The following is a 27,819-nucleotide window of genomic DNA, read 5'->3' as shown; positions in this document are numbered from 1 at the left end:
AGTAGCCAGGCCCAGCAGGGAGGCAAGGCAGAAACTGTAAACACGCAAACAAGCAACATCATCAAAGAACCATAGATGGCACGGGATGGGGGCAGCAACAGCCCAACCACTTGGAAGAGCATCCATTGACCAGCTGAAAAAAGCACTACGCAGCTCCATCAGTTGATTCACTGAACAGATTTTTAAGAAGCCGCGGATCTCTTCATAATCCAGGTCATACAGGTTCATGCAGTTAGCGTTACTGACTCCAACCAACTCTTAAATCTTAGGCAGAGGGAGGCTCTCCTCGCTAGGCCAGACACAAAAACTTGTGCCTAACGGGGGATTCAGCTTGGAACCATCTGAATAGAAAGCACGTGCATTGCTACTAAACAACAGGCCTCCCCTCTACCACAGGGGAGGTAGCCCAGATAAGAATAACCCTTTTGAATGGCTATAAAAGCTCTATGTTACAAATTTTTCCCTATTTCTGAAACTAGTAGCTGGACTTTTCTGTTTTATATCTTTGCCCGACTGTCAAGAGACCTCGGAGTTTCATGAATTCAGCTGGATGCCATATGTCTCTTATGACACTGCAGCTATTCCATGGCCACCCGTCTGCTGCCTGTTATAAAAGGGGCTCACCTTGCTGTTTTTGCATGGTGGTGAAATCTTCAAAGGTGAGCGTGCGCACCGGGGGCCTCCAAAATGCATATGTTTCCATAATGGCCTCCAGGCCAGTTCTACAAAATGAAAAAAGAAGATGAGAGGGAAAGAAGGTTAAAAACATCAGTGAAGGTGTATCTCCCCTTTAAACAAGTAAAAAAAATAAAAAATCATGACTTTCTCTACCAGCTTGACAACCATTAATTTTACCATCCGATATTTCTAATGACGCCATGTCTGAGAGAGAGAGAGAGAGAGAGAGAGAGAGAGAGAGAGAATGAATGTCTGTCTCCCAATTTCCAGAAGTGAAATGGCCCCAGAAGATTTGGTCTGAACTAGATGTCCACCTGAGGCAGGACAAAGAATTCAAATGCAGCTTACAAAAGGAGAGGGAGATGGTGACATACCACAGAGCAAAATCAAGGGCCGTGATGAACTGGGAATGGGCCCAGGGCTCAGGATGGATCTTTAACTAACATGCTCAGTAACAGTTGGGAGAAAGAAGTATTAAGGAAAGTAGAGAGCAGTTCACCTTCTGCTATTACTCAATCATCTGGTGTTTGCTTTCCTTCCTCTCCTCTGTCTTCTTTCTTTTGGTTCATTAACTTTGAGAATGTGCTCACCTTCCATTTCTGGAGTTCAAGGTCCCTAAAGCCTCTTTGCTGGTGAAAAGACAGGTTTTTGCAGCTAAAAAGGAGTGGAGCTAACATTCCAAAGTCACCTTGGAAGCAAGGATATACTTGGCAAAACTTGGGATTTTAACAGCTAATTTGGGAGAGGAGAAATTGCCAGAGTGTTTATTAGTTGCTAAACATCCGCAAGTAAAAATAGGGTTTCCCAAGTTTCACAGTGGTACAGAATACTTCACCACAGATATTCTCTCAGTAAAATGACCACCCAGAACTCAATGAGAAGAAGTTAATACAAAAAATGTTTAGATTGCTAAGGATAACAGAAGCCATTTATATCCAAAATTCACACTATAATGAACATTGCATTCAAAGTTCATTTGGAAAGCAAGACGTACTGCAAATACAACAGACTTTCATCCATTCCTCTCCACATATGATCTATGTGATATCAGTATAAGCATATTCATATGATAATGTAGAGTTTTGCCAGCAAAACTTTTTCCTTTTTTTTTTCCAGATTGGGGAACCACAGCAGCCAAGTATCCATTCATTTCATCAGGGCCTGCTGGTGTATATTGTTTAACTTTGCAGACAATGTTTCACTTTTTGACTGAAAAGTGCAGCAAAATTTAAATTTAACCCAAAGGATTCAGATGTTCACAAAACCCAATTACCTCATGTCACTAGTAAATCAACAAGAGATGTTCAAAATCTCCAGGGAAATTATTGAATACTTGAGTTACTAACCCAAGGACAAACCTCGTTTGTATAACTTGGCTCACGTACACTATGAATCTGTTGATTCAGATGCAACCCACACATCAGTTCTGATGCCTATTCTATGACAAACTCTATTTTTTCATGCTTTTATTAATGATGGCCTGGAAGAAAAAAAGAGAAAAATATACACAAGCTCTATTATATCTCTAGAATTTGGGGTCTATCATTTGATTTTCTTGGAGAAGGGGGAAACCACTACGTTTTAATAATAGGGAATAAAAAAGGATCCCATTGTACAAAAATGGTGAATGAGATTGGATATATTTGTTTGTTTCAGTAATGCCTTCCATATGGTCCCCTCCCCTATCTCTTGCCTACAGGCATTGTTCTCTGAAACCTTCTTCTAAGCGCCAGATCGACACCTCCAAACATGCCTGATCAGCAATAAATGCCGTGCCCCAAATGCATTCAGTGGGACTGTCCCACTGTACAGTCCCCAAGGTACAGGTAGAACGGATTGGAGCCAAAAATGTTATTTCCAAAATCAACTATCCCCCCCCAAAAAAGCTCATGTACAGACTGAATACATGGGCACGTGAGCCTTTCATTCATGTGACTGCACGTATGGGAAATTGCAGTTACAACATATCAGCCCTTCCCAGATTAAAAAGGAGCTCAGATGAAGGAAAGTTCACGCACAGATAGACTGAAAGGAGCTCTAAGATTTGGGGGAAAAATTGCCACAGAAGAATTGCCAGTGAAGGTTGGTCTTTCTCCAAGATGAAGAATTTGTTTCATTAGTACAGGTCCCCAGGTTAAGAACACCCAGTTTAAGGACAACCCATAGTTAAGAATGGAGCCTATTGTAGCAAAATTCAAGTTAAATACACAATGGTTCGAGTTCATTACACAATACTATTTATGCAATACAATAATACAATAATACTGTTCTGGCTTACATATGATTTGACTTAAGGACAGACCTTGGGAATGTCCAAATCCCAAATCTTAGAGCTCCTTTCAGTCTATCTGTGCATGAACTTTCCTTCATCTGAGCTCCTTTTTAATCTGGGAAGGGCTGATATGTTGTAATTGGGAATGGAACGCGTCCTTAAATTGGGGACTATCTATACTATTGTACATGGAGCTAAAACTAACTCTTTGTGAGCAAGTTTTAGAAAATAAGGCCACAGTGAAACCCAATTTTTTTTTATGCCAGCCCCCACACTTATTTTTGCCTTTTTATATTCCATGTAAATTTGGGCACAGATCCTTGCCTACCTCGGTCTCACACAACGATTTTTAGAAACAAAACGAAAAGCTGAGAAGTGTTATTTTGTAAAGAATGCTAATACTGTAATCATGGAGAGCAATGCCCACACTCATGCAAACCCTATCAGTTCTGGTTCAGTACTTGAGATTTAATAATAATAACCAGTGTTTGACTTATACTTAAAAATCTATTACTATGGACTGTTTGCTATGCTTTGAAATAGTTTTGGATGCTCCAAAATGAAGCAAAGCCAAATCTTTGCAGAAAGCTTAATAACCAGATCTGGGCCAGGGATGTTTTTCTACTTGTGCAAAAACTATTTGTCAGTAGTTTGTAAAGTTTCAGTTTGACCTTGCAACATGTTAGCAAATGCAAATTCGGTGTGAAGTATGCTCTTGTATTTCATTTTTAATAAATACTTTTCCAGATGTTTATAGCAGAAAAGCAAAGAGATTTTACACTTCCTTTACAAAGTATAGCAATATATGTTCAACATTATTAAGATGAATGAGAGATAGACCGGGGGAAATAGATAAAGTGGAGATGAATGAGAAAGAGCTGATGTGGATAAATGATGTTATCTCCACTATAGCATCATCCAGCAGTTAGTTACTGAAATGATTGGCATTAATACAGACAGATTTTATATCACCAAAGCATTCTTCTGGATGAGCTTAACAGGATGGGGAACTAAGGTCAGGAAGAATTTTTAGCATCAACTCTAATGGGAAAGAAACTGGAAAAGCTACCTTTACATTGCATTTGAAGGCCACTTTAACCAACTGCATATTTTTCATTATTATTTGCCTTACTTATTAGGGACTTTGGATTCATTTCTCTGCATATGTTTAATTCAATAATCTCAGTAAACGAACAGTAAAAACAGCAAAAAGCCATTGCTCACATATGAACAGAGGTTGTACAAACAAATGAGAAAGAATGCCAAACCTTCAAGGGCCACAGGAGATTGTGTAGGAAATTAAGCTGAAATTAAATCCAAGCAAGACAGAGGTGCTGCTAGTAAGAAGAAAACTGAACTCTAGGACTGAATTGAAGCCTGATCCGGATGGAGTTGCATTCCCCAAGAAAGCATATTCAAAATCTGGGCTCCTTGACCCATAGATGTCATTTGATTTGCAGATGGCAAGGAGAATATTTGCACAACGCCAGCTAGTGTAACAACTGCAGCCCTTCCTGAGCCAGCTGGTTACAGCTCAAATACAGCAGTGCATTTTATCTGGGGCTTCTCTTGAAAAGTGTCCAGAAATTGCACTGGAGCAAAATATGGCAGCCAAGGTCAGGAATGATATGGTGCCTGCACTGAAAGATCTCAGCTCGCTCTTAACTGCTGGAATCGGTTATTGGTTGCCCACGGGGTACAAAGGAAGGTTCTGGTTTTGAATTTTAAAGCCCTAAATGGCTTACGGTCTGATTACCTGAACCTGCCCAATTACCTAACTCAGCAGGAGAGGCCCCTTAGAAGCAACTTCTGTTGCCGGAAGCTTGGCTATTGGTATGTGAGAAAAGATTTTGGTTTTGATTTTGATTTTGGTTTAATTGCATCAATTTTATCATTCTGCTGTATATGCTTTATTTCTTCATTTTTTTTTTTTTAATGTTGTAGACCTCCTGGAACATTGAGCTAAACAGGGTAGAAATTCAGAAATAACTAAATGAATAAAATTCTGCGTCTAGCATTCTTGAACGTTAGCCGGTTATTCATCTGTAGGCTACTTAGCAACACGTTATTTTTTAAACACTGAACTGGGTAGAAAGCACAGGACGTAATATTGCAACTGGACTGGACTGAATCGCCAGAGAAGAAATGTGAAGCCCAACCACCAAATCCAGCACTATATTACATCAGGTCTCTTCATGGGTCTGGTGCAGAATCACCCACTTCTTGTTTCTTTTGAAATTGATTTATGTATTTAAATACTTTATCTTAACAAGCTGTATTTATTTAAGAAACTTATTTGGCCACTCATCTTATATGCCGTAACTCACAATGAAAACAGTAAAAACATTTTAAAAAGCAATAAAAACCAATGTCAAAAAACACCTCCCAGTGCCCTAGAAGAACTCTCCCCAATACATAAGCAATCCCAGTCACTGAGGCCCGGCCTCGGCCTATTCCAGTCCTTGGGGAAAGAACCAGCTTAATCCTTGGGGAAAGAGTTCAATTTGAACAGGGCTAAGTAGACTAAACAAATTAAAGCCGTAATGAATAATATTATAATTAATGGCAATTACATAACTTACAAATGCTACGCTAGCTAATTAAAAAATAAAAAAATAAAACCACATACTGAGAGCAAATAGGCCTCAATTCCCTCTCAGCACAAAGCAGAAAAACAAATTTTCTAAATAGAAAAGCTTGATGAAAGAAGAAATGGAAAATGCTACTTGGTATGTGCTACTCATATTTCATTCTCAGAAGGAGCGGGGAGAGAGACGCAGCGAAACAGAGAGAGAGAGAGATTTAAAAGGAAGAAAACTTAGTAAGAGCTTAGTAAGAGATCACTATTGTTTTTCATCCCCACAATCCTGGGTTCCCTCTACATTGTCAAAAGCATTTTTATGGGCCGTTTTAAGTTAGGAGCAGCTGCTTTAATGCCTCTCCTGATTGTTGGTTCATGGTCACAGAATCTTACTTTTAATGAAAGAAAATAATAATTAAATGGTGATCTTTCTTATGGCCGCTTCCAAGCGTGAGTCTGAGCATATGTGAATACTTCCGTGTTGGTGGGAAATTTGCAATTAGGAGGGGAATAGAGAATAATAACCTAGACTTTCAGCGATTCTGCAAATGGCCAGCCATAAAAGGTGGCAACTGAAAGAAAAGGGAACAAGTGCACTGACATATCCTGACAAAGCTATACTATATGCTTCGATCTGCTGCTTGGCAATCATGGCTCCCTTTGCCCTTGAAAGAATTCTGGGAATTGTAGTTTGGCTCCTGAGAATTTCCTGCTTACCATCTGTAGCAGGCTGAAGATGCTCTCCCTGGAGCTGCCTAACTGTCAGCCTCTGAGTGCCTGGACATTGCAGCGTGCGGCATCTGATTTCTTTGGAAACCCCCTGAGAGTTACAGGCTTTGGATAAGCCAGTCCTCCAGTGCCATCTTGGTAGTTTTCTTTCACAGAGCCAAGCCATTTAATGCTCCTTGTCTGAAGGCTCCATCTGGCTCTCTTTGATAATGTAAAACCTTAAATATGTTCGCTCAGTTTCATATCAGCAAAGCTTCAGTTTCAGTTTCCTGACCTTATGAACCATAAGTTACCATGATTCCTAAAATTTCTAGGAAAATGTCCAAATGGCCAAAATGAAAATGGCCAAATATTAAGACCTTCTGGAGGTCTCATCCGGCCAGGCCTGAGTTCAGCCAGTAACCTCCAAATCACTAGTAATTTGCACAAATAATTAAATTAGCCCTTCCCAATTTCTTGTTTTTACACCCTCAGTTCAGAATAGTGGCAAGTAGCCAATTTTCATTAGAGAGGAGACAGACCTTAATTAAAGAATACCTGAATTAATATTTCAGCTACCTGGAAAATTAATCCAGACTCCATATTGGAGTCAGCTTACACACTTTGGTGTTCAATTAATGATGTTATCACATAGCAAAACAAGGATGCTGAAAGTTTGTTTGATTTTCAGGTAATGAATGTGGCCTTTTCTATCAACACTTCCCCTAAATTTCAAATTTCCCACCAACCGGTTGCTTTCATAAGATAAGAAATGTAAATTTACCCACATAAGTGGTTCATTAAATATTCTACAGCCTTATTTTTAATAGTGGACGAGACCATATTCTAATGATGGGGGGGGAAATAATAATAGTTCATTTGGTCAATGACCAGCAAAAATTAAAAAACAACAACAAGTAAAATCAAATAGATAAGATAAAATATTAGCATAACAAAGATAAAATAACACATAAAATGTAATATTTTAGATTTACACTTACATTAATTACTTGTGTGAGTGTAAATCTAAAATATTACAGACTATGAAGTAAAATTTATATCATCTAAAAACAAGATAGCTAGTATGTGTTAAATCTAAAGTGATAAATAAAATAGTTTGGCTACTACCCAAGTGATAAACAGTTTTAAATCTTCTAGAAGATGATTCACATAGAAATTGTCTGATCTTCCTGGAAATTTACATATTAGGGGCAGGATATAAGCAGAGATGATATCCCTGTAGCATTTACAATGCAGTAATATGTGTGTAATGGTTTCGATCTCTTTATCACCACATGGGCAGGTACGTTCAAGTTAATGGGATTTTAAGTTTCTGCCTTGCAGCAGTGCAGATGGTAACCAGGTGATTTTGTCTGCGGCACCAAAATATTGCTGCTATTGCTGTTTTCAGCCTATAGTTTGTGAAATTATGGTGGCATCATCAGCATAGATGAGTATAGGGATTTTGTGCCCTGCTAGTTTAGGTGCATGGAAATCCAGATTATGAAGAAGGTCCACCACTGAATTGACATACAAGTTGAAAAGAGAAGGTGCAAGAATTCATCCCTGTCTCACTCCTTTCTGAACATTTACTGTGCCAGAGCAGGACCCTTGAGGATTGCACCTCACTCTTAAGATGGTGTTGGAGTATAATTTCTGTATCAGAAAGAGGAGGCACCTGTCAATAATGCATTTTTTAATTTTTCCCAAAGGGCATTCCTGGAAATTGAGTCAAAGGCACATTTAAAATCTAGAAAGGCCACAAAGAGGGAGGACTTATTTTTATGAGTGTATTTTTGTATGAGATGGTGGAGCAGCAGAATGCAGTCCGCTGTTGACCTCCCTTCTCTGAAACTTGCCTGCTCATCTTGGATTATGCCCTCTGTCTCTATCCAGTCTTGGAGGTTGTGATTTAGATGTTTAGCATATAATTTGCTAACAACACTCAAAAGGCTGATAGGCCTGTAATTGCATGGATCATTCTTATTGCCCTTTTTATAAATTGGGACTATTATTGCCAGCCCCCAATCTTTTGGAATATGACCAGTCTGATCTATGAATGTAAATAGGGATGGTAGCAAAGGCACCCACCAGCTGAGATTCTTTTTAATTATTTCAGGAAAAACATAATCAACACCTGGAGCCTTCTTCACCTTAAGGGATTCAATCAATCGGGTTCCCTCTTGCACAGAGACAGGGGGCCAATTCTGAACTTGGCCCAGGTTGACTTTACTCTCATTTATGTTCCTAGCAGGGTCCATCTACAACCCTCTAAAATACTCTTCCCAGGCTTATATTGGTACTTGATTGAAGGTGTGTGTGGGGGGGGGGCTAGCAATTTTCCTAGTCCTCTGGTAGTTTGCCAGAAGAGGGAAGAATCCCTCTTTTTGACTAATTGAATTAATTTCTGCCAGGTCTCTTTCATTACCAATCTTTTCTTTTGTTTTAGGAGGGCCATACTTACCTGGCAGGGGAGATACCTTGATCATGAACAAGGTTTAAATTCAGTTCATTGATTCCCAATGTAGGTACAGATGAGTTAAATGAACAAGTCTATTCTGCAAGGCAATATATTTCAAAATATGAAAACATTCATGCTGATTTCTTTTTTAAAAAAAACATCATGGTATTTGCTGTATTTGTTTTAGAAGTGTGACTGGGAATTGGTTAGGAGTGCAGCCAACCCACACAAATCTACCTGGCTTTACATTTGGCTAGAGAGCAAGAACTTACATTAATATTCACTACTGATGGATTGCACCAAAGATTAATAGTCCAAGTCGCAGATGATAACTACACTGAACACTGAGAAAACGGCATTGCAAAAAGTGGTATACCATTTTAGGTATTATGCTAAAGTTACTATCGACATTAAATACAATGTATTACAGATCAGCAAATGTTAAGTACATCTTGCTTGACCAAATATTGCATAGAAGCAGAACTCTGAAGCTGCATACTTTTGTCTGATTTTCATCTGATTTTTCCAAAGGCACCTGGGTATTTTAATAGCACTGCTATCCTTATAACTGAAAAAATCTGTAACTCATGCACAACTGCCTATTTGCATTCTCTCTCCCAAAGTTTCCAGAAAATTAATGAATGAGTCCATGATATTGCTTACACACAAGGATCAGTGAGAAACTGGTGCAACAGATGACAAGTCTAGTTAAGTTTGGAGGAGGTGAGAGCACACGGGTGAATAGTACTAATTAAAGTAACCACAATCACCTCGTTAACCATACAGTATAAGGCTAAGGTTGCTGGGCTGTGTCTGTCCATTTAGGATTCTGGGTTACTACTTCTAAGATTCCTTGAGAAATTTTTATTGAAACAGGTATGAAGTACAAAATAAACATGCTGTCATAAATGTTGGTTGCCAAGCCTTTTTACTCCCTACACATTGTGCATGGCGATCTATTCCATCATCGGACCCACAAGAAAGTTGGCAAGCTGAGAAGGGAAGACTGAAGGAGCTTTCTTACCTGTTTCTTCCAGAATCCCTGAACCCTTTTGCAAATGGATTTCGGTCAATTTTCAATCTGGTAATCTGGGGAACAGAATGCAAACTGATTTAGATTCCATTGTGAATATCTTATTCAACATTATAAATTTTTATCATCCTTTTTCTTCCTTGTTGCATTGGCTATGAGACAGTTAATCTGATTTTATGGAAGTCACTTGCTCCTAACATTCTCCTTTTATTATTGCCTTATTGATGAAATCTAGCACCAGCTCCTGGAGCAGGGGCTTTGAACAGTGTTATGTATACAGTAATGACACTGCTATTTGAATAACAAATGTAGTTCCAGATGGAATGTTAAAATAAATTCCACCTCCCAAATGAGCATTTGTGATTTTGCATTTGTTGACAGCTGAAAAATTTACAAGTCATCCATGCCAATTACATGTCATCCAAGCCAATGCAACAACTGGAGCTCAGTCACATCGTGAAGAAAGGTATAAGCTCTCTAGTGCAGATGATTTGTTAATACATATACACAGATGTTTTCCAAGTGAATCAAAAGTGCAGGAGGCAAAGGTCATTACATCTGGGTGTGACAGACAGCAGGGCTAACCCAGATGGCCCCATAACCTCTCTTATATTCCTTTAATGCGAGGAACTCGGGTGGGGTGGGGTGGGGTGGGGTGGCGGGAGGAGATTATCAACCCAGAATGTTACTAAAATGATATGAATTATATCATTCCATTCTGAATGGTATTAAAATATATTCATTCCATTCTGAGACATTTTTATTGTTATCCAAACATGCAAGAGTGTATTCAAACTGCTTTCTTGGCTTCACAAAACAAAGTTAAACATGTTTTCTAAGGTTGTGAAAGTAGATTAAAAACACATTGTCTCTGCTGACAACTAATGCTTCAGAACATAACCAATGGGTTTTCAAAGCTATGTCCTCAATACAAGAGATTCATTCAGTGTGTCAGGGCAATCAGATCAGATCATAGGAATCCTTTGTAGTTCTCAATTCTACAATCTCTTATCCAACACAGAGGCTTCAATATCCATTAAAGTCATAACGTTGTAAAAATATTCTTCTTTATATTCTGCAAAATCGATTCAGTATTTATGATAGATGATGATTAGATAGATAGATAGATAGATAGCTAGATAGATAGATAGATAGATAGATATCGACATTTAGATGGTTTCTGCTGGAGTTCTTCTGAATATTTTCCATATTTACAGGTAATCTTGTCATCCATGTTGCAGTTCTCCTGTTCATGATTTGTAACAAATTTTGTTCCTCTGAGGAATGCAGTCTACTGCTGATTACAGTGTATTTTTCCCATCTGCCTTTTTCTTTCAAGCTGCTATTCCCCCTTGCTCTACTAAATTATAACTAAGATGACCAGTCTACAGATGTATTGTAATGGAACTATACTTACTATTTTTCTTCCTCCAGTTAAGATAAATTTGTTTACATATTTGTTCATCCATGAATCAATAGGTATATAGATCCAGTTGCCAATTTCATTTGTAGGTTCATGGAAGATGCCATCAAGAGTCAAATGCTCAGATTTAATTGATATTGTTTAATATCATCTCATTAATTAAAGCAATTTAATTAAGCAAGAGACACCCTAAACACACCCAGCACAGCCGGATTCTAGGGTTAAAAGAGCTCTCCCTGCTGAAGTGTCTTACATCATGCCCTACCAGAACAACCACTTAGGTTAAATTACAATATGTAATATTTCAGCAGGGAAACTTATTCTGTAAACTTAACCTTCCAGAAAGTCAGCAACCTCTTCCTTACTAATGCTTTGTTTCATGTGTGGAAAAAATATCCCCGTGCTAGTAATCTGGAGGTCTTAAAATATCATAATCTGTACACGTTTCAGCTATTCAACAGTGAGATCTGAATTACAGATAGGAGATTTACACCATCTAAAGTCACAGTTTTGTCCTCTGAAACTATATCCTGTTGAACTACAGGTAATACTGCCTGATTTGGCTTCTATTAACTTTCTTTACATTGTGCATCATCAAAAATGCCAATTCTACTTAGGTTTTACACAAAAAAAGAGAAATAGGTTAAAGTGCACCACTGCACTGTATGTTTCCCAACCCATAAATTGGGAAATCAATTATGTGCCCTTCTTCATTTGGGTAGTCCACAAGAAGGCTCTGAGTTCCCCTTCCCAAGAACTTTTAGAGCTGATAGGAATATGCCAATTTGCATGTCTGCAATCTGTTTTCACATTCCAGCTGAGTAGATGTAACACAGACATGGCTTGAAGATTAGTCACTTATCTTCTTCTTACCTTTCTCTCTTTTTCATTTTGCCTGATTATGAGTTTTTAGAAGTTTGCACACTATTTTGCGACCTAGAATTACTTTAATATAGGTTTTGAAATTTTTTAAAGATGGCGCTTGCCAACTGTAGATTCTACAAATGTGAAGAATCTACAGTTAGTTTAGTCCCCATTCCCTTTTGTTTCTTTATAATCTAATCCTAAATAAACCTTTACATTCTGTCTTAAACTCATGAAGTGGTAAACTCAGAATGAAGTAGCGTGCTCCCATGAAGCTACTCAACCACCCAGCTTGTAACACTAGGATAAGTGAGGAAATCCCTTTGTCCAACCCTGGCTAGGATGGTCTTGTCTGTCCCACAAATATCTCTGTTCCCTGTAGGAATGTGATCTGTCAACTGGATACAAAAGAGAGGGAGCCAGGTCAGAACTTGGATCAGAGTTAATACAGATCTTTTTTTTTTTTTTTTTTGGCAAAAGGATGAGCATATTTTTGAGAAAGATGCCTGTTTGTGAATACTATGCATTTTCTAGCTCATTGTTAAACAGCTTAAATAAAAGGGGTGACAAGAGGCACACCTTTTTGCAGTAAGGACCAAAACTAATGCTGAGACAGGAGAAGGCTTGCAGAGGTCCTCTTTCATTACCTGCTGATTTTGGTAAGCGGTGACTGTGGTGAAGACTGTCTCTGGGAAATGGAAGGTTTTCACCCCATCACCTGTGGGGACTGGCTTTGTGGGAGACAGGTCAGTGCTGAAGTCTTTGCAAATAACATGGATGCGCGGTTGATACTTATGCATTGAATGCAAGATTATCTTTAAAAAAAAAACAAGCAAGAAAAAAGAGAATCATTTGAATGCATTATTTTCACAATAAGAGTGGTTACTGGGATTTCAAGTTGGATAACTAAGAATGACGCCTCAAATGATAGATTATTGATCCATCCTGATACTCATAGGGTATCACCTATGAAGCATCTTCCTTAAGAGGGAGAGCAAAAGCTGGAGCCCCACTTTTTAAAGAGTTTATTGCAGGAAGGGATGGGATGACCTGACTCTTAGCATCAGGCTGCTACCTAATTCAGGCTGACAATATCAGCACCTTCACGATACAGACACTGTTTTGATGAGGAGAATCTCTATAGAGGAGATTTATTTGAGGGACCATCATCTCCAGTTACATCTACTTGTCCCATCAGGTCTGGCATGAGAGGCACGTTACGGGTCCTGCCTGCTAAGGAGTTCCATCCAATGGTACCCAGGAGGAGAGCCTTCTCTTTTGTGGCATCTGCCCTGTGGAACATCATCCCCACTAATCCTTCCTGATTTTCTGGAAATCCCTTAAAACTTGGTTTTGTCAGCAGGCTTGGAGATCCCATGGAAATAGGAAGCTATGAAATGGCTATATTGCATGTAAGACCTTGAAGGTACTCTCCCATGGTTTTGTTTATGTTCTTAATTTTAATGGTTTTTAAGGTTGTTTTTCATTGTTTTGTTTTTATCGTATGCCACTAGAGTCACATTTGTGAGATGGCTGGCTATATAAATTTGATAAATAAATAAATACTTTTTGTGTCTGTGTGTGTGCCTTTGAGTCAGTGTTGACTCCTGGCGACTGCCTGGACAAGTCCCTGCGGTTTTCTTGGCAAGGTTTTTCGGAAGTGGTTTGCCCCTGCTTCCTTCTTCCTAGGGCTGAGAAAGAGTGACTGGCCCCATAGTCAACCAGCTGGCTTTGTGTCTAAGGCAGGGCCAGAACTCCCAGTCTCCTGGTTTCTAGCCTGGTGCCTTAACCACTACACTGCATTGACTCTCTACATACATACATACATACATACATACATACATTATTGTATAACAGAGACCAGCAAAGGGGAATTGGCAAAGCTCAGGAGAGGTAAGAAAGCTGCACTACTGTTGTGGACAGATGCTGTTTGGAGAATGTAGAAAGGCGAAGTAGGCAATATGGAGAGCTAGAAAGGGCAAAGCCAAGAGAACATCTACTGAAAACCGAACACACGTTCTTTTGACTTACATGGCCTTGATCGTCTAGCTCATTGTTGGTCAGCTTGAGCTTATCAAAACTGACAACTTGCCGCATCCAGGTGTCTCCAGATGCCAGTGAGTCAGGGTGAATATAGACCCTCGGAGGCACAGGGGAGTCAGCATTTCCGGCTACCATCCACTTGGAGCTGTGATACACATACCTGGGAGAAGAAAAGATGGGAGGGAGGAAGCTGCATTACTTAAAGAGCAAATCCCCCTTTCTTTTTCTTTTCTCCTTTTCTCTGTCACCCATCAAACAGCATTCAGGATCTCAGATTATTTGCACAGGAAGGAAATGATATCCTCTGTCTGTCTGTAATGGAATCCAGATGATACCTGGGAATACTTCCTCACTTCTGCATCTCTATTAATCCTCTTTTCCAATTACTGTCCCCTAGAAAACTTTGCACAAGGGGGAAGACTAATTGGTTAGCCCTACTAATACCAGATGAAAGTCTTTAGACACACTAGGGAATATTTCATTATGTCAGACAATTCTTCTACTGTCCTCTGCAATCCAGGTGCCTTGGGTTTCTCAGTTTAGATTGTGGAGAGCCATGATTTCTTTTCTAAACATCCTCTAGACCTTGGTATAATAACCTTTGCTGCTGTATTTCTTATGCTCACTGAATTCAGTAAGAACCACAAGCACAACATCCATATCGCTTCATGCCCAAACTACCAAGTTAGCAAAGCTGTAAACATAAGCTATGAGTCTGGCAAGGGAGACATGTGAGGAAGCTGAATGAAACACAGATGGACTGGGACAAAGGAACAGACTCTAACAATCTGAGTCGGGACTATTTAGATGTTCCTAAAGATCCATTAAGGGTTCCAGAGCCACAACTAGGAAGGAACCAACCCTTGTTTATTCTAGGAGATTTGGGGGGAGTACATGAATCCCTAATCACAAAAAACAAACAAAAAAAAACTTTTGCCAATGGTGGCCAGATACATGGACACCAAACGTTTACTTATTTTTAGAAGCCAGTCCAGTGAAAATTACTTCCCAGTGCTACTGACATAACATTCATTTTGTCGTCGCTAGGAAATGTGGTAGACTTATATTTTGCTTCATCTCTTCTTCTCAACCAGCTTTTAATCTGAGCTTCTATTTTCATTTCATTCTTCAGATGATACCTTCTGTGGTGCTTTTTGCACCAAACAAGGAAGATGGGCAGGTAGGATACAGCCTGAGAGCCCAAACCAATTCGGTTTGTAGATTGATAAAAATCTGGGCCCTTCCTTGTTGTTGTTTAGTCGTTAAGTCATGTCCGACTCTTCGTGACCCCATGAACCATATTGCGCCAGGCCTTCCTGTCCTTCACTGCCTCCCTGAGTTTGCTCAGTTTCATCCTCAGGGCCCTTCCTAGTCATGGGTAAGAAGTATGCCATGATTTGGCATGTCTCTCTGAGCTGTTCCCCCATGCTTTCTCCGAGTTCTATACAGCATATGGGCTTACCATTGCCGTACTTGGATTCCTACTCCTGTTTGGAAGAAGGCTATTCAATATAATTTTTTTTTCAATCTGCTTTTTTCTCCCATCTCACTCCTTTTCTCCAAATGCTTGTATTGTTTTGTTTTCTAAGACTTGTTAGAGAAAATATTAATACTTATTTTTGTGGTAAATAACAAAATATTTTGGCAAATATTACAAGGCATACCCTCACGCCTAGGAAGCTATGTTTATATTCAGCATCAATGTCCATTTTGGTCCAACACTATGGTGTTTTCTTTCTCCTGAGATGGGATTTCTCAGGCATTTCATATCTATGAAAAAAGATTTGAAATAAGATACTGTCCAACTACGAATTTTGGAAAGTCTCATGCTTATTCTAATTTCTAAGCATTTCTCAGCTAAGCTGACCTTTACCTGTATCTCTTGTTATCCACAGGTACAATGTCCATGGCTATGTAATACTGCTGGTGAGGGTCCAATCCTGTAATCTTCACTCTCATTGCAGGAAACATTCTCCTACAAAATAGAGGAAGGAATGAGGAAAAAAATATGATTCAATAAGAGCTCTCTTTGCTGAGATAGAAATGTCACAGAATTAAGAAGTCATGGAATGTATGAAGCCATCATATATTTAGTTCATTGCTGCATCTACTCCATTCTTTTGTACTACAGTTGTAGAGGTACCAAGATCAAGGCACTGGGATAGGAACAGAGGTATTGTATACATACAAATATACTGTATTGTCCTCTCTGCTAAGATTTTCATGTGTTTTTTCTGAACATCTTAGAAGAACCTGGCTAGCCATTGCCGCAGAACAATTCATTTTATTTATTCATACAGTATATTTAATGTATTACATATTAATTGACACACTGGATTTTTTTCTTTATTCTGCTCTTCCCTTGATGCAGTTTTCCCTTGATGTGTTTTCTAGCTAAAAAACATTGGTCTCTGAGATCAGTATCCATCAAACAGAATGCCACTATTGTCTTAATTACTGGGTTTCTACAATGATCTTAAATCCCTTGTCAGCTTCATGTGTTGTTTTCTTACAGCAGTGTTGTCCAAACTTGGCCACTTTAAGATGAGTGGGCTTCAACTCCCAGAATTCTGGGCTGGGGAATTCTGGGAGTTGAAGTCCACTCATCTTAAAGTGGCCAAGTTTGGACAACACTGTCTTACAGTGAACGGAAGGGGGAAAAAAGAGAGATGCAATACTTTCCACTCAGCATAACAATTCTCCTTGTTCAAACCTCAGTCTTCCAGACCTCCGTCCAGTGGATTTCAGACGCAACACAGAAAAATTTACTTCAGAGTTCACCTCTAAACAACAGAAAATGTTTCTGAAGCAGTGCTGACAATTGCTCTGATGTACATCATTTGTATCATTTTTGTAATTACATGTTTACATCATTTGCATTAAATAATCATTTGCAATGATGAGACTTTACATCATTTCTGTAAAGTAGAATAACATAGTTTTATATTTGTATTATTATGCAATGGATGTGTTTACATCATTAAACACATCCATTGCATAATGATACAAATAACAAACTATGTCAATTCAGATTTAACAGACATTTCCATTTAACAGCAAATCCCTTGTCCCCAAATGTTCCATTAAGACAAGGTTTTACTGGTCTAAACTCAGGAATTCTTACAGCAAAGTAAGTTATCAATTAATATCTTCATGGGGGAAAATGGAAGGGGGAGAACTGATGAGTAAACTGTGGCACGGTTAATGTTACCTCATGAATTTAGAGCTGAAGTGAGAAATTAGCTACAGACTTTTTGTCTTTTATCATCTTAGTCTGCATTTTTCACAAAGAGAATAATCAGTGGCTATTAATCTTGACAGCTAGATGGAACTGCTCTTCTGCATTTTGCTACTGAATAACAGGGGAATGAACATAAAGAAGATGTTGCCTTTATGTCATACTTGTCTGTATCTTCCAAAGGCCAACTATAGCCTGAAGCATTATGCTTGCTCAGCAAGTCTGTGATATTCTTATATTCTCTCAGTTTGGTCAGTGCCATTTTACATGACATAAGCAATTCCCCTTCCCCAAGCAATACCACAGTGATAGCTATATGAAGGATAAGACAAATTGTACAAAAATGATGTGACTGTACTCACAACCTAATAAACATTCACTAACAAAACTAATAAACATATAAACGGTGTTAATTTCCACCACCCTTTTTGGTTTTGTGACTATTTCTCCTGCAGGATGTGAGAAAGAAACTGAATGTATTTTCAAGCACTGTGGTTTGACAAGCTCCATTCAATTTTAGTTTTACTCCCAGGGTCTGCCTGCTCCCCTACATACCTCCCCTCTATCTTAGCCCATTTGCAACCTTAGTCAGTTGCTTCCAGTGCCTTTTTAAATTATTTTATTTAAATGCCTTCATCCTAGAAACTATGAGGTCATCATTTAGTCAGTTGATTTGATTCATTACTAACAACCCTGTGGGTAAAGAAAGATTATGTACAAGTGCCCTTAATAGTTTCATTTGACTTGAAACAAAAATACCACTGTGATATGTGATATGTGAAATAGTAAGTAAACAGTGTCATGCTGAGTTTACCTTTATTTCAGTGCTCAACTTGACACTACATAGGATCTATCAGTGTTGTGTAATCCGATGTCTTTTGCATTTTCCCCCTCCAACCTTCATTATGTCAACAAGAATAGATTATTTTTCATACTCAACAGAGTTGTGCAAGTTTATCAGCACATTGAACAGGATTAAAATTAAGTATTTTTATTTTTAGAAGCCCCAAACATGATCTCCCCTCACTCTCACAACTTCTGATACTGAGATTCAGTTATCTGGAATGGAACACTTATCCTCCATTGAATTAGAAGTCTCAGAGCACCTTGGGGTCCGCTAGATAAAAAAGTAATGAGGGGTTACAACAGTTATAGACTTCACAGGATGAAAACCCTGTTCTGAACGAACCAACATCAACAAGGATCTTTATGTATGACAAACTGGGGACAAATAATTTTGAGCTATTAAAAGAAAGTCTTAATAAACCAGTGGCCCAACAGGTCTTCTTAAAAGCTGGTGATGTCATCATCCTTCTTCCTTTTGTGCTCTGGAATCAGGCTAAAATTATCCCCTTGCAAGGAACAATATTTACCATTAAAAGCTGTATCCAGCTCTGTATAAAGGACCAAAGCTTCACTATGTTATTTAGGAAAGATTTAACAGGTTAATCTTCCCATATAAACATCTCCAGTGAACGACAAACCGCTACCCAGAAGACCTCCAGTAGCTCCCGAGCCACCTGTTGAGAACATCTAACCTAAACAAATCTAATTGATGATTTGTTCATACTGGGGGGAGAGTTTCCAGAGGGGAAAAATGGCTATCCTAAAATTTCTTCTTTCCCAGAGGAGTACCAAGGAGAATTTGGCACAGGGTTATTTTTAAACAAATGCGCTATAAGGTTGGCCACAGGGAAAATAAGCTTATTGTATATTAGAACATCACCTTTATTGCCTCACAAATAGAGTTTAAGTTTTCAAGCTCTCTAAAGCACTTCATCAGGCCTTCTTTTCCTTTTTTACAACCTTGTCTAAAGGAGAAGTTTGGAACGGTGGGCACAGAAGGAACAGAAGTTTGGAAGTGTGCAACTTTGTGACTTTGAACCTGCTTGTAATAATAGTCTGTTCATATTCTAATATAGCTGATCACAATCATTGTTTTACTGGGCTTAGATAAACTGAAAGTGGTTTAGAAATATATAGTGTAGAAAGGTTCTTTTCTGACCACTTTAGAATGGCATGTAAGAAATTTATGATCTCTTGCTCCACCTAGCTGTTGCTTCTTCCATTTCACTCCTTTCTAGCTGGGGTTTTGTGAGTATCAGGTTTTGGCTGGTAATTGCCTCTTTCTTTATTTTTAAGGATCACTCAGAAAAACATTAGAAAACCTGCCTGTTTCCAGGAAGATTGGCAGGAAGGGACTTCTAAAATTTCATTTTGAGAAAAAGGGTTTATATGCTTGAGACTGATTTCAGAACTGAAAGCCTGAATGCAACCTTTCAGGGTAAAGAAATCATTCCTGATTGACTTGGGAACATTTATTTATGGAACTTCTACACTGCTTCAGTCACAGTAGACTCTAAGCAATTTACAATATTTATAACACTTATACAAAAATATAATATAAAGCAATAAATATAATAAATGGTACCACATCTTACTCAGGCAGGCAGGCAGGCATTCCATTGCATTGCACTGCATTCCATTACCCAAAGGCTTTTAGAACATCTAACCTTTAATAAACTTCCAGATCATGAGGTAAGGGGCTACTCTTGCCTCCATGGACAAGCTCTCCCAAAGGAAGAAAGGTCCTTCAGAGAATTCCCACTTCCACACTGCCTCCCACTAAATCTCTTGATAGGAGTGGATCTTCAACTGACAATCTCTGTTTGCATGTATTGGGTGGGCAGGTCCTATCCAGAGCTGTCAGTGCTGAAAATACCCAAGCCATACAGAGCTTTAGAGGTAATAACCAGCACCTTGAATTGTGCCTGGTAGCAAGTGCAGCTCCTGAAATGTTGATGTTATATCAGCAATAATGGGTCTAGCTTGTTATGAAATCAGAAGATGCATTCTGCACCAACTGAATGTTCCAGGTGGTCTTCAAGGACAATCCCATGTGAAGCAAATTACAGTAATCCAACTGGGAGGTTAAAAGGGCATGAGTGACAGTATTTGGCACTTCCCATTCCAGGAAAGGCCTCATGCTGCCCAAATCCAAGTCCCATTAGGAGTCATCCATGAGAGTGACCCAAGAGGTTTCTGTCCCATACCCGGGTCTGAATTCAGACTACCAGGAATAATTTCCATCCCAATGGCTTTTTAAACTTGCCCAGTCACATGAGTAGAGGAAGTTGCACTTTACAACTCAGGTCTTCCTAACTGCAGAAAGCAAGCTGAAGAGCAGCCTAAAAGAAATCTCAAGCTTCAGATTCAGATGAGAATTCAGACACAACCAAGACTCCTCCAGTGAAATGCAAGTCACAAAGCAGGAATCATTATATTTGATTCATGGGACGAGATCCTTCAGGAAATTGTTTTTTATAAACATACAGGATGAGTAGAAACTGTGCCAAAATAGTAGTTGTGCTCCATGCAAATAAATTGGAGAAAAGCAAGTTGGATTTTCCACCCCAGGCTCCAAAATATCAAACCATCCTGAAGAAATGTAGGGTAAGCTGATACGTGCTTTTCTTATTCTAAAACTGTATGTTGCGATCAGTAAGTTGTCACCAAAGCTGCTCCCTAGAAGACAGTGAGCTGGCGATCGTATTTAAAAGCTGCAAACTAAGAGCTAATATTCCATTAGGATCTTAAGAGGAATAGTAGCAGCAGTGATCTGAGGACAGACCTAATCATGCACAGTGCCCAGAAATCGAGTCAAATTTATTTTTTGTCCTTGGCTTTTCTGTTATATAAAGTAGGCTTTGCCAGCGTGGTGATGCAACAAACCTGCCCTCAACTCTTTTTGCTGTGCAAGCAAAAGTCTAACTTAATTTCTGTTTGTATTTTTCTTAGTGCCAAATATGACAACCTCAGATATGAAATAAAACAGAAGGTATATTTGAAGAACAGTCCTCAAGTGACAGGAGTCAAGCCATGTAGAGCCTTAAAGCATTTTGAAATAACCTGGGAAATGGAACATAACTAGTAACCATCACACAACATGAGCAACTCAACATAATGACAGTATTTTGAATTGATTGCAGTTCCAGAACTATCTTCAAGGACATTCCCATGTAAAATTCATTGAATGAATCTAAACTAAAGATTGTCCTAGCATGGGATTCCTGTACAACCACTGTGAAAAATGTATTTATAAACAAGTCTAAACTGCCAAGTTGGTTCTTCAAAGGAAGAGTAACCCCATCTAAAACAAGCTAAACCTCCCTCCCTGCCCATTTCCATTCTTCAGAAAAGTGTATTGCGATGAACACTTGCAGGACTATATCAATTCAGTTTGCATGAAATTGTGGAAGAGAGGCTAAATGTGAATATAATGGGATTTAATACAGCTTTCACTCTGCTCCTCTCTCGCTGCTGAAAGACCTCCCAAATTTGCCCACAAAGCAACATTGGTTATGATTCTAATTATGTTGACAGAGCAACAAGTCCTGTGAATCTATCAAACGTGCTCTGCTTTATCACTGATCAAATGCCAAGGAGCGCTGTGGATGCTGAAAGCGCCAGGTGCAAGGAGCCAGCTGGCCCTGAAGCCTGGGATCACCACTGTCCAGAATCTCAAGAGGATCTCCTCTCGGTACAGAGGGGAGGGACACATGGAGCCAGCTGCCATCAGCCTAAAGGCTGGGAAAGTAGTGGAACATCCTGACCTAAGTGAAGTCATGGGAGATTTGCTGTAGAAGTCAATTGGTTAAGGTTTTTAAGCTATGGCAAGATGATCTTCAGTCAGCCAATATGTCGCATGGTAACTATATACAACTACAGTACTATGTACTGCACAGCTGTGTAAGTTTAGTAAAAAATGCAAGTGCCATACCCATGGAATACACAGAGAACTTAAGACGTCACATCCCCAAGTAGCTGCATGCCCCACATCGGAATCCCCAGAACAAACATGTAAAATTATTTGGCCTCATCCAGTCCCAGTTGTGCAATAGTAATCTAGTGCAACAGCTAGCAGTCCCATATGGGAATGCCCTTGCACCAACAGCAAATATAAAATTCAGTAAATGAGAAGTAAATTTCATTTGTGTGATGCACATTAAATTGCATACCGGCTTTCCTATCAGTTGCAATGATCCATTCTAACCAAGATACTAAAACAGCTGCCTAACTCTAAGGTATTTGATTATATTTTTAACCCTACCATTTTTTCAAGGAGCAAAGAATAGTGTATCATCCTCCCTGACCGATACCCACAACAATCCTGGCAGTTAGGTTAAATAGAAGTGCAAGGCCATCCTATATCCCTGGCCGTATTATGACATGTTGAAGGTTCACGAAGGCTGTTGAAATAAACACAATTTAGGTTCAAAAGTTATGAACGATTTTTTTAAAAAAATCTGTCAAAGAGGTGGGATCATAACTCTCTCTCTCTATACAAACATACACACACACACACAAATAAAAAGAACATTAGAACAAGGACAATAATATTGGTTGCAATTCACTATAGGGTTATCTGCAATTAACCCATTTTGCTTCATAATTCAGTTCTGAAAAACTTGCTATACAGGATCTCAAGCTATGTAATTCAGCTCATGGATCTTGTAGCTGTTTTTGAAGAGCCTCTCTGTCTACCCTACATCCGGGGCGGGGGGTTGAGGGAGGGCAGACACATTGCTGAGGAAGGCTTCCTGGAGGCATATGCCTAGAGTGCATGACTGATAGATAAGTTGCATCAATAAATTAATGACATGTTGTTGTTTTTAATCATGTTTTGACCAATTTTACTTGAGGGGAACAAATTTTGTTGAGATACGTTTGTTAAATTTCAGTGTAAAGAGGCAAAGGTAAAGAAGCTGTCGAGCTGAGCGTGATTCCAGGTGATGCAGCATTGACTGGTTCCAGGCAACCACATCAGAGCGGTGGTTTGCCATTTCAGGATATTGTGTGATGTTTTTGTTTTTTGTTTTTTCAAATTCCTAGTTCAATATTTCTTTGTAGTGCAGTTTAAATAGAGGGTTTTGTCATATGTTTGCTGATTTCAGTTGATGCTGAGTGCCATTTTAAAGGTCTTTTAATGCTTTTAACTGAACAGTTAAACATTATTTATAAAATTAAAGGGGTTGATCCCTTAAATGTGGAAAATGTGGCTAGCCCCTTCCCTTATTTGTTTTCAGTAGCATATGTCATTCGGGGATATTTTGTGCAGTTTTTAAGCATATGACAAAAACAAGATTACTGACAGTTGCTTGTACCCCATTTAAAGACATCTTCAAAAGAGAAGACTGGATTTAATAATTTTCTGAAGTATTGACTGTCAAAACTTTTCCAAGCGCATCTAATTTATTTGGAACTTGAGATTCCTACTCACTACCACAAAGATCATCTCACAAGCCACAGAGACAATCTACAGTTGGTCTCACTAGTCAAATTCATGGAGTTAACCAAAAGGGGAAGAGAAATAAAATATTGTGGAGGATTTCTATCCCTGGGCACTGTTGTTGCTCAAGCAGAACGGCATTCTTCCTGATTCTTTCTCTGTCCAAGGTGCTGATTGCTTCAAAAATAAACATTAATTGCAATTATAATGGGAACTGGCTGGAACACACAACTTTGAGAAGATCAGAGACTATTCTTGAAGGAACCAAAGATTTTTCTCTGACCTAAGTGATTAGTTTATTATAATCTTGTTTATCACAGGATATTCCAATTCTTAAAAAGACGTATCAGGAGTGGGATGTAGAATTTTGCGAGTTCTAGTCCTGCCTTAGGCATGAAAGCCAGCTGAGTGACTTTGAGCCAGTCACACTCTCTCAGCCCAACCCACCTCACAGGGTTGTTGTTGAGGGAAAAATAGAAGGAGGAAGGAATATTAAGTATGTTTACCCCCTTGAGTTATTTATAAAATAAATAAATAAATAAAGGCGGGATAAACATCTAATAAATAAATAAATAAAATTGTAGAAGGCTTCTACTCATCAATACTATCACAATCGGGCCCTTGGTAACTTATTCACACAAAGTGACAAAAGAGGTGAAAAGGTCTTGTTTCATGGAACCTGGACAGGCTGCAATGAAACTCTTTCTGTCCTCAGACTGAGACACATTGTATGGTGCCTGAATAAGTGTGAACAGAGGCTAGCCAGCCGTGCATTGCAGGTCTTCCCCTCACTCTGCTCTGTGGCACTTTCTTTTTCTCCATATAGAAGAAAATATAGGACTATATCTTAAATGGAATCTACAGCTGGCCCTAGGAATTCCAAATCTTTGCCCCTCTCAACCAAGTATAAAGTATCATTTACTGTCATGCACAAAATAAATTAGTATCCATTTAAAGCTGAGCCAACTTTATAATTGATAATACAGCTATATCATTTATTGCAGTGTTTCTCAACCTTGGCAGCTTGAAGATGTGTGGACTTCAACTCCCAGAATTCCCCAGCCAGCCATGCTGGCTGGGGAATTCTGGGAGTTGAAGTCCACACATCTTCAAGCTGCCAAGGTTGAGAAACACTGATTTATTGTGTCAAAAAGTTGTGTTCTCGGCAGGGAAGGCATGGAAATTCATGCCAAGAGTTATGATAGAATGATGCAAGTTAGGTAAGAACATAAAAACTCAAGCAGTGCCCTGCTTGATCAGATCCCTGGCCCATCTCATCCAGCAGTCTCTTCTCACAGTGGCCAACAACTGCACAAGGAAGCCTACTAGTTTCCCAGCAGATGGCCTTCAGAGGTAGCCACACTGCTATCAAGGCTAACAGCCACTGACCCCCATGACTTCCATGAATTTGTCTAGCCCTTTTTTGAAGGCAGTCAAGCTGGTAGCCAGCACTACACTGTGTGGTAACAAATTCCAATGTTGAATTAAGTATTGTGTAAAAAAAAATCCTTTTGTCTGTCCCGGTTCTTCCAGGATTCAATTTCATTGGATGGTTGTAGTATTTTGGGAGGGGGAAAATAGCTTCTCCTTGTCCACTTTACTCACACTATGCATAATTTTGTACACTTCAATCATGTCCCCTCTCATTCACCTCCTTTCTGGACCACAAAGCCCCAAATGTTGCAATCTTTCTTCATAGGGAAGCTGCTCCAGACCCCTGATCACCTTGTTGCCCTCCTATGAACCTTCTCTACCTCTACTATATCCTTTCTGAGCTGCAGTGACCAGAATTGCACCCAATATTCCAGATGAAGTCACACCATTGATGTATACAAGGGCATTATGATATTGACATCTTGATTCTCAATACTGTTTCATATTATCCCTAACAAGCTGTTGGCCTTTTTTACAGTGGATGCACGGTATGTCGACACCTTTAGTGAACAGTTTACCATTACTAATGTTAGGCCTTGGATTTAAAACAGCCAGCTGTGTCAAGGAGTTGGCAACAGCAGAGCTTCCTATTTTATCAATAGATTTCATTTTTTAAACAGCTAAATACATATTGATTCCTTTTTCTATTTGTTTTGCAATTTCCCTTTTCAATTAAAAATGCAATTTATTTGTAAATACTTGAAAGACTGCTTGGGAATAGAAAAGGGATTGCAGTAGACAATGAATCAGCACTATGAACTGTTGGCTTATCTGCAAAAGCCATAGTCCCACTTTTTCAATAGTCAGTTCTGGAGTCAAATAACTCTGGAGTCAAATAACTCTATTATGGAAGTTTGATGCACTTGTATATTGCTCATCCAAACATGAAAACTTACAGTATTCAATAACTCTTAATCATTGAGAGTGAGTATGGATGCCCGGAGTTGGGTGGCATGTTGTTGTTGCTGTTGTTGTTGTTGTTGTTATTATTATTATCCATTACCACTCTTGCATTCAGGAGATCCACTGCCTAATTAATTGTCATTTATTTCTTCTTTCTTCTTCCATCTTTAGCAAGAACTACAGATTTGGAAGGTTCCAGATGTTCAACTGGTTATTGGCATTCTCACAAATATTCATTAGAAATTCTTTCCAAGTGATTTTAAAAGCCCTGAGACTGATAAAATATTACTACTATTTTTGGAAATAATGACCACAATTGTGTGTGCGCGTGCATTGTGTATGTGTGTGTCCATCTATTATCTAGCTATCTAGCTATCTCACAATCATAGTGGGCATGGACTGAAACTGATAGTTATTTTCATATTATCGCAGCTAGAATTAAGAAATGAAATATAGAACGTTTGCTGCACACAGAGAAGTCAACCTTCCTCTCTTTATCTGCCTTGAAACTGCTGGGCAGTACTGTCTCTACACCACGAGCATGGAAAGATAGGGCACCACATAGTAATAAAGTGGAGTGTTCTAGTTCTTAGGAACTGAGATCATGGTAATGCAAGACAAGGCAAGAGCTGCAGATTTTGGTTTCATTAAGGCAGCTCTCCATCAAAAGCAGATAGGATGCCTTACCTGCCTGCTTTGGTGATGATCATTTCTGTGCCAATATCATGGAATCGCTTCCAGAGATCAGCGCACTGCAATTCCACTTGGATCTCCTCCATGGATGAGGCAGGCAGTGGCTGGGAGAGCGAGCTGCTTGATGTGAGGTCTGACGGGGAACCAAACGAGCAGGATGTCCTCTCTGCCAGCACTTCGGTCTCGGATCCTGTGCTCTGCTCTGAATCTACAAGAAGCAGAAGCAGAGAGCAGAGTCAAACAAACCTGCAATGTCTAAAGTTCCTCAAAGAAGGAAGAGATAAAATGAAGCCAGTTGAAGGGAACTGGGGAATTAGAGGAACGGCATTCTTTTCGTTACATGAGTGTTGTTGTTGTTGTGTTGTGAGTTACAATCTGGCTTCTGGTTTTCTGTTTCCAACATGACATCTGGCACTTTAATTAAGTTTTAAAGCTGCTGAATAAAACTGCCCACAGTTTAAAATATAAATAGTAACAAATTAATCAGAATACAGGGAAATGCAGCCTGCAACTGTAGGCTGAGAGAAATGGGGGGGGGGGGGATCATTCAACACTGGAGAAATAACATTGCATTTAATTGTATGTTTTACCACATGTGCTGCTTATGCAGATATTTTTAGAGTAAGTTTTTTCCCCCAGATTCCTAATTTCTTTGTCCTCAATAATAATAAAAGCTGTCTTTTCGTTTTGATTTTAGGCAGATATATGTTATTTGTTCCTATATTATAATTTTTGAGCAATTATTTTCCCTGAGAAAATAACCATGTTGGGTTATGGATGTAGAATCCCTGCAGAGTTGAAGAAGGCAAACATATGGAAAAAATTACTGACAAAGTAATTGTTATTTCAAAGAACACCTTGACTTTTACAGGGTCTTCAGATATAAACATCTGGACCAAAATGAGAGAAAGCCAGAAAGCTAGAACTGAATTAAAGACATTTCTCAGTCTCAAACCTTTTTATAAAGAGCTCTGCGCTCGTTGGTTGTGAGGACCCAAGGGAAAGCTTGCCTTGTAGGTCTTGCCATTGGAGGTTCAGCTGGTTGGGATGCAGGTCACAGGGGTCCCTGTCACCACACTTTCAGTCATGGAAATCCTCCCACAAGGGGCCCAACTGAATCCTCTATTATGATTCTCCAGAAAACCAGCAGTGCATTTCTGTGTTGGAGCCCCTATTACTCCATTATATTATCTTGTTCT

General features: G+C 39.1%; 1 protein-coding gene across 1 annotated transcript in view; it reads right to left on the bottom strand.

Annotated features, from left to right (window-relative positions):
• Nucleotides 1–27,819, bottom strand: part of TBX15 (T-box transcription factor 15) — a 75,681-nt gene that overhangs the window by 14,486 nt on the left and 33,376 nt on the right. Inside the window, exons 2-7 of the mRNA XM_088138605.1 lie at nucleotides 26,615–26,828; nucleotides 15,937–16,038; nucleotides 14,052–14,223; nucleotides 12,668–12,835; nucleotides 9,725–9,789; nucleotides 625–722 (exon numbers count right to left, since the gene is read on the bottom strand). Of these exons, the coding sequence (XP_087994731.1) occupies nucleotides 625–722; nucleotides 9,725–9,789; nucleotides 12,668–12,835; nucleotides 14,052–14,223; nucleotides 15,937–16,038; nucleotides 26,615–26,828 (819 nt within the window). The remainder of the gene's footprint in view (nucleotides 1–624; nucleotides 723–9,724; nucleotides 9,790–12,667; nucleotides 12,836–14,051; nucleotides 14,224–15,936; nucleotides 16,039–26,614; nucleotides 26,829–27,819) is intronic.

Source organism: Python bivittatus, unplaced genomic scaffold (genome assembly GCF_059951505.1).
Source record: "Python bivittatus isolate LINGU-HERP-01145 unplaced genomic scaffold, Pbiv_v1 ctg000270_np1212, whole genome shotgun sequence".
Lineage (NCBI taxonomy): Eukaryota > Metazoa > Chordata > Lepidosauria > Squamata > Pythonidae > Python > Python bivittatus.
Note: the sequence above shows the minus strand (reverse complement) of the source record. Positions and strands in the feature narration are given on the sequence as shown.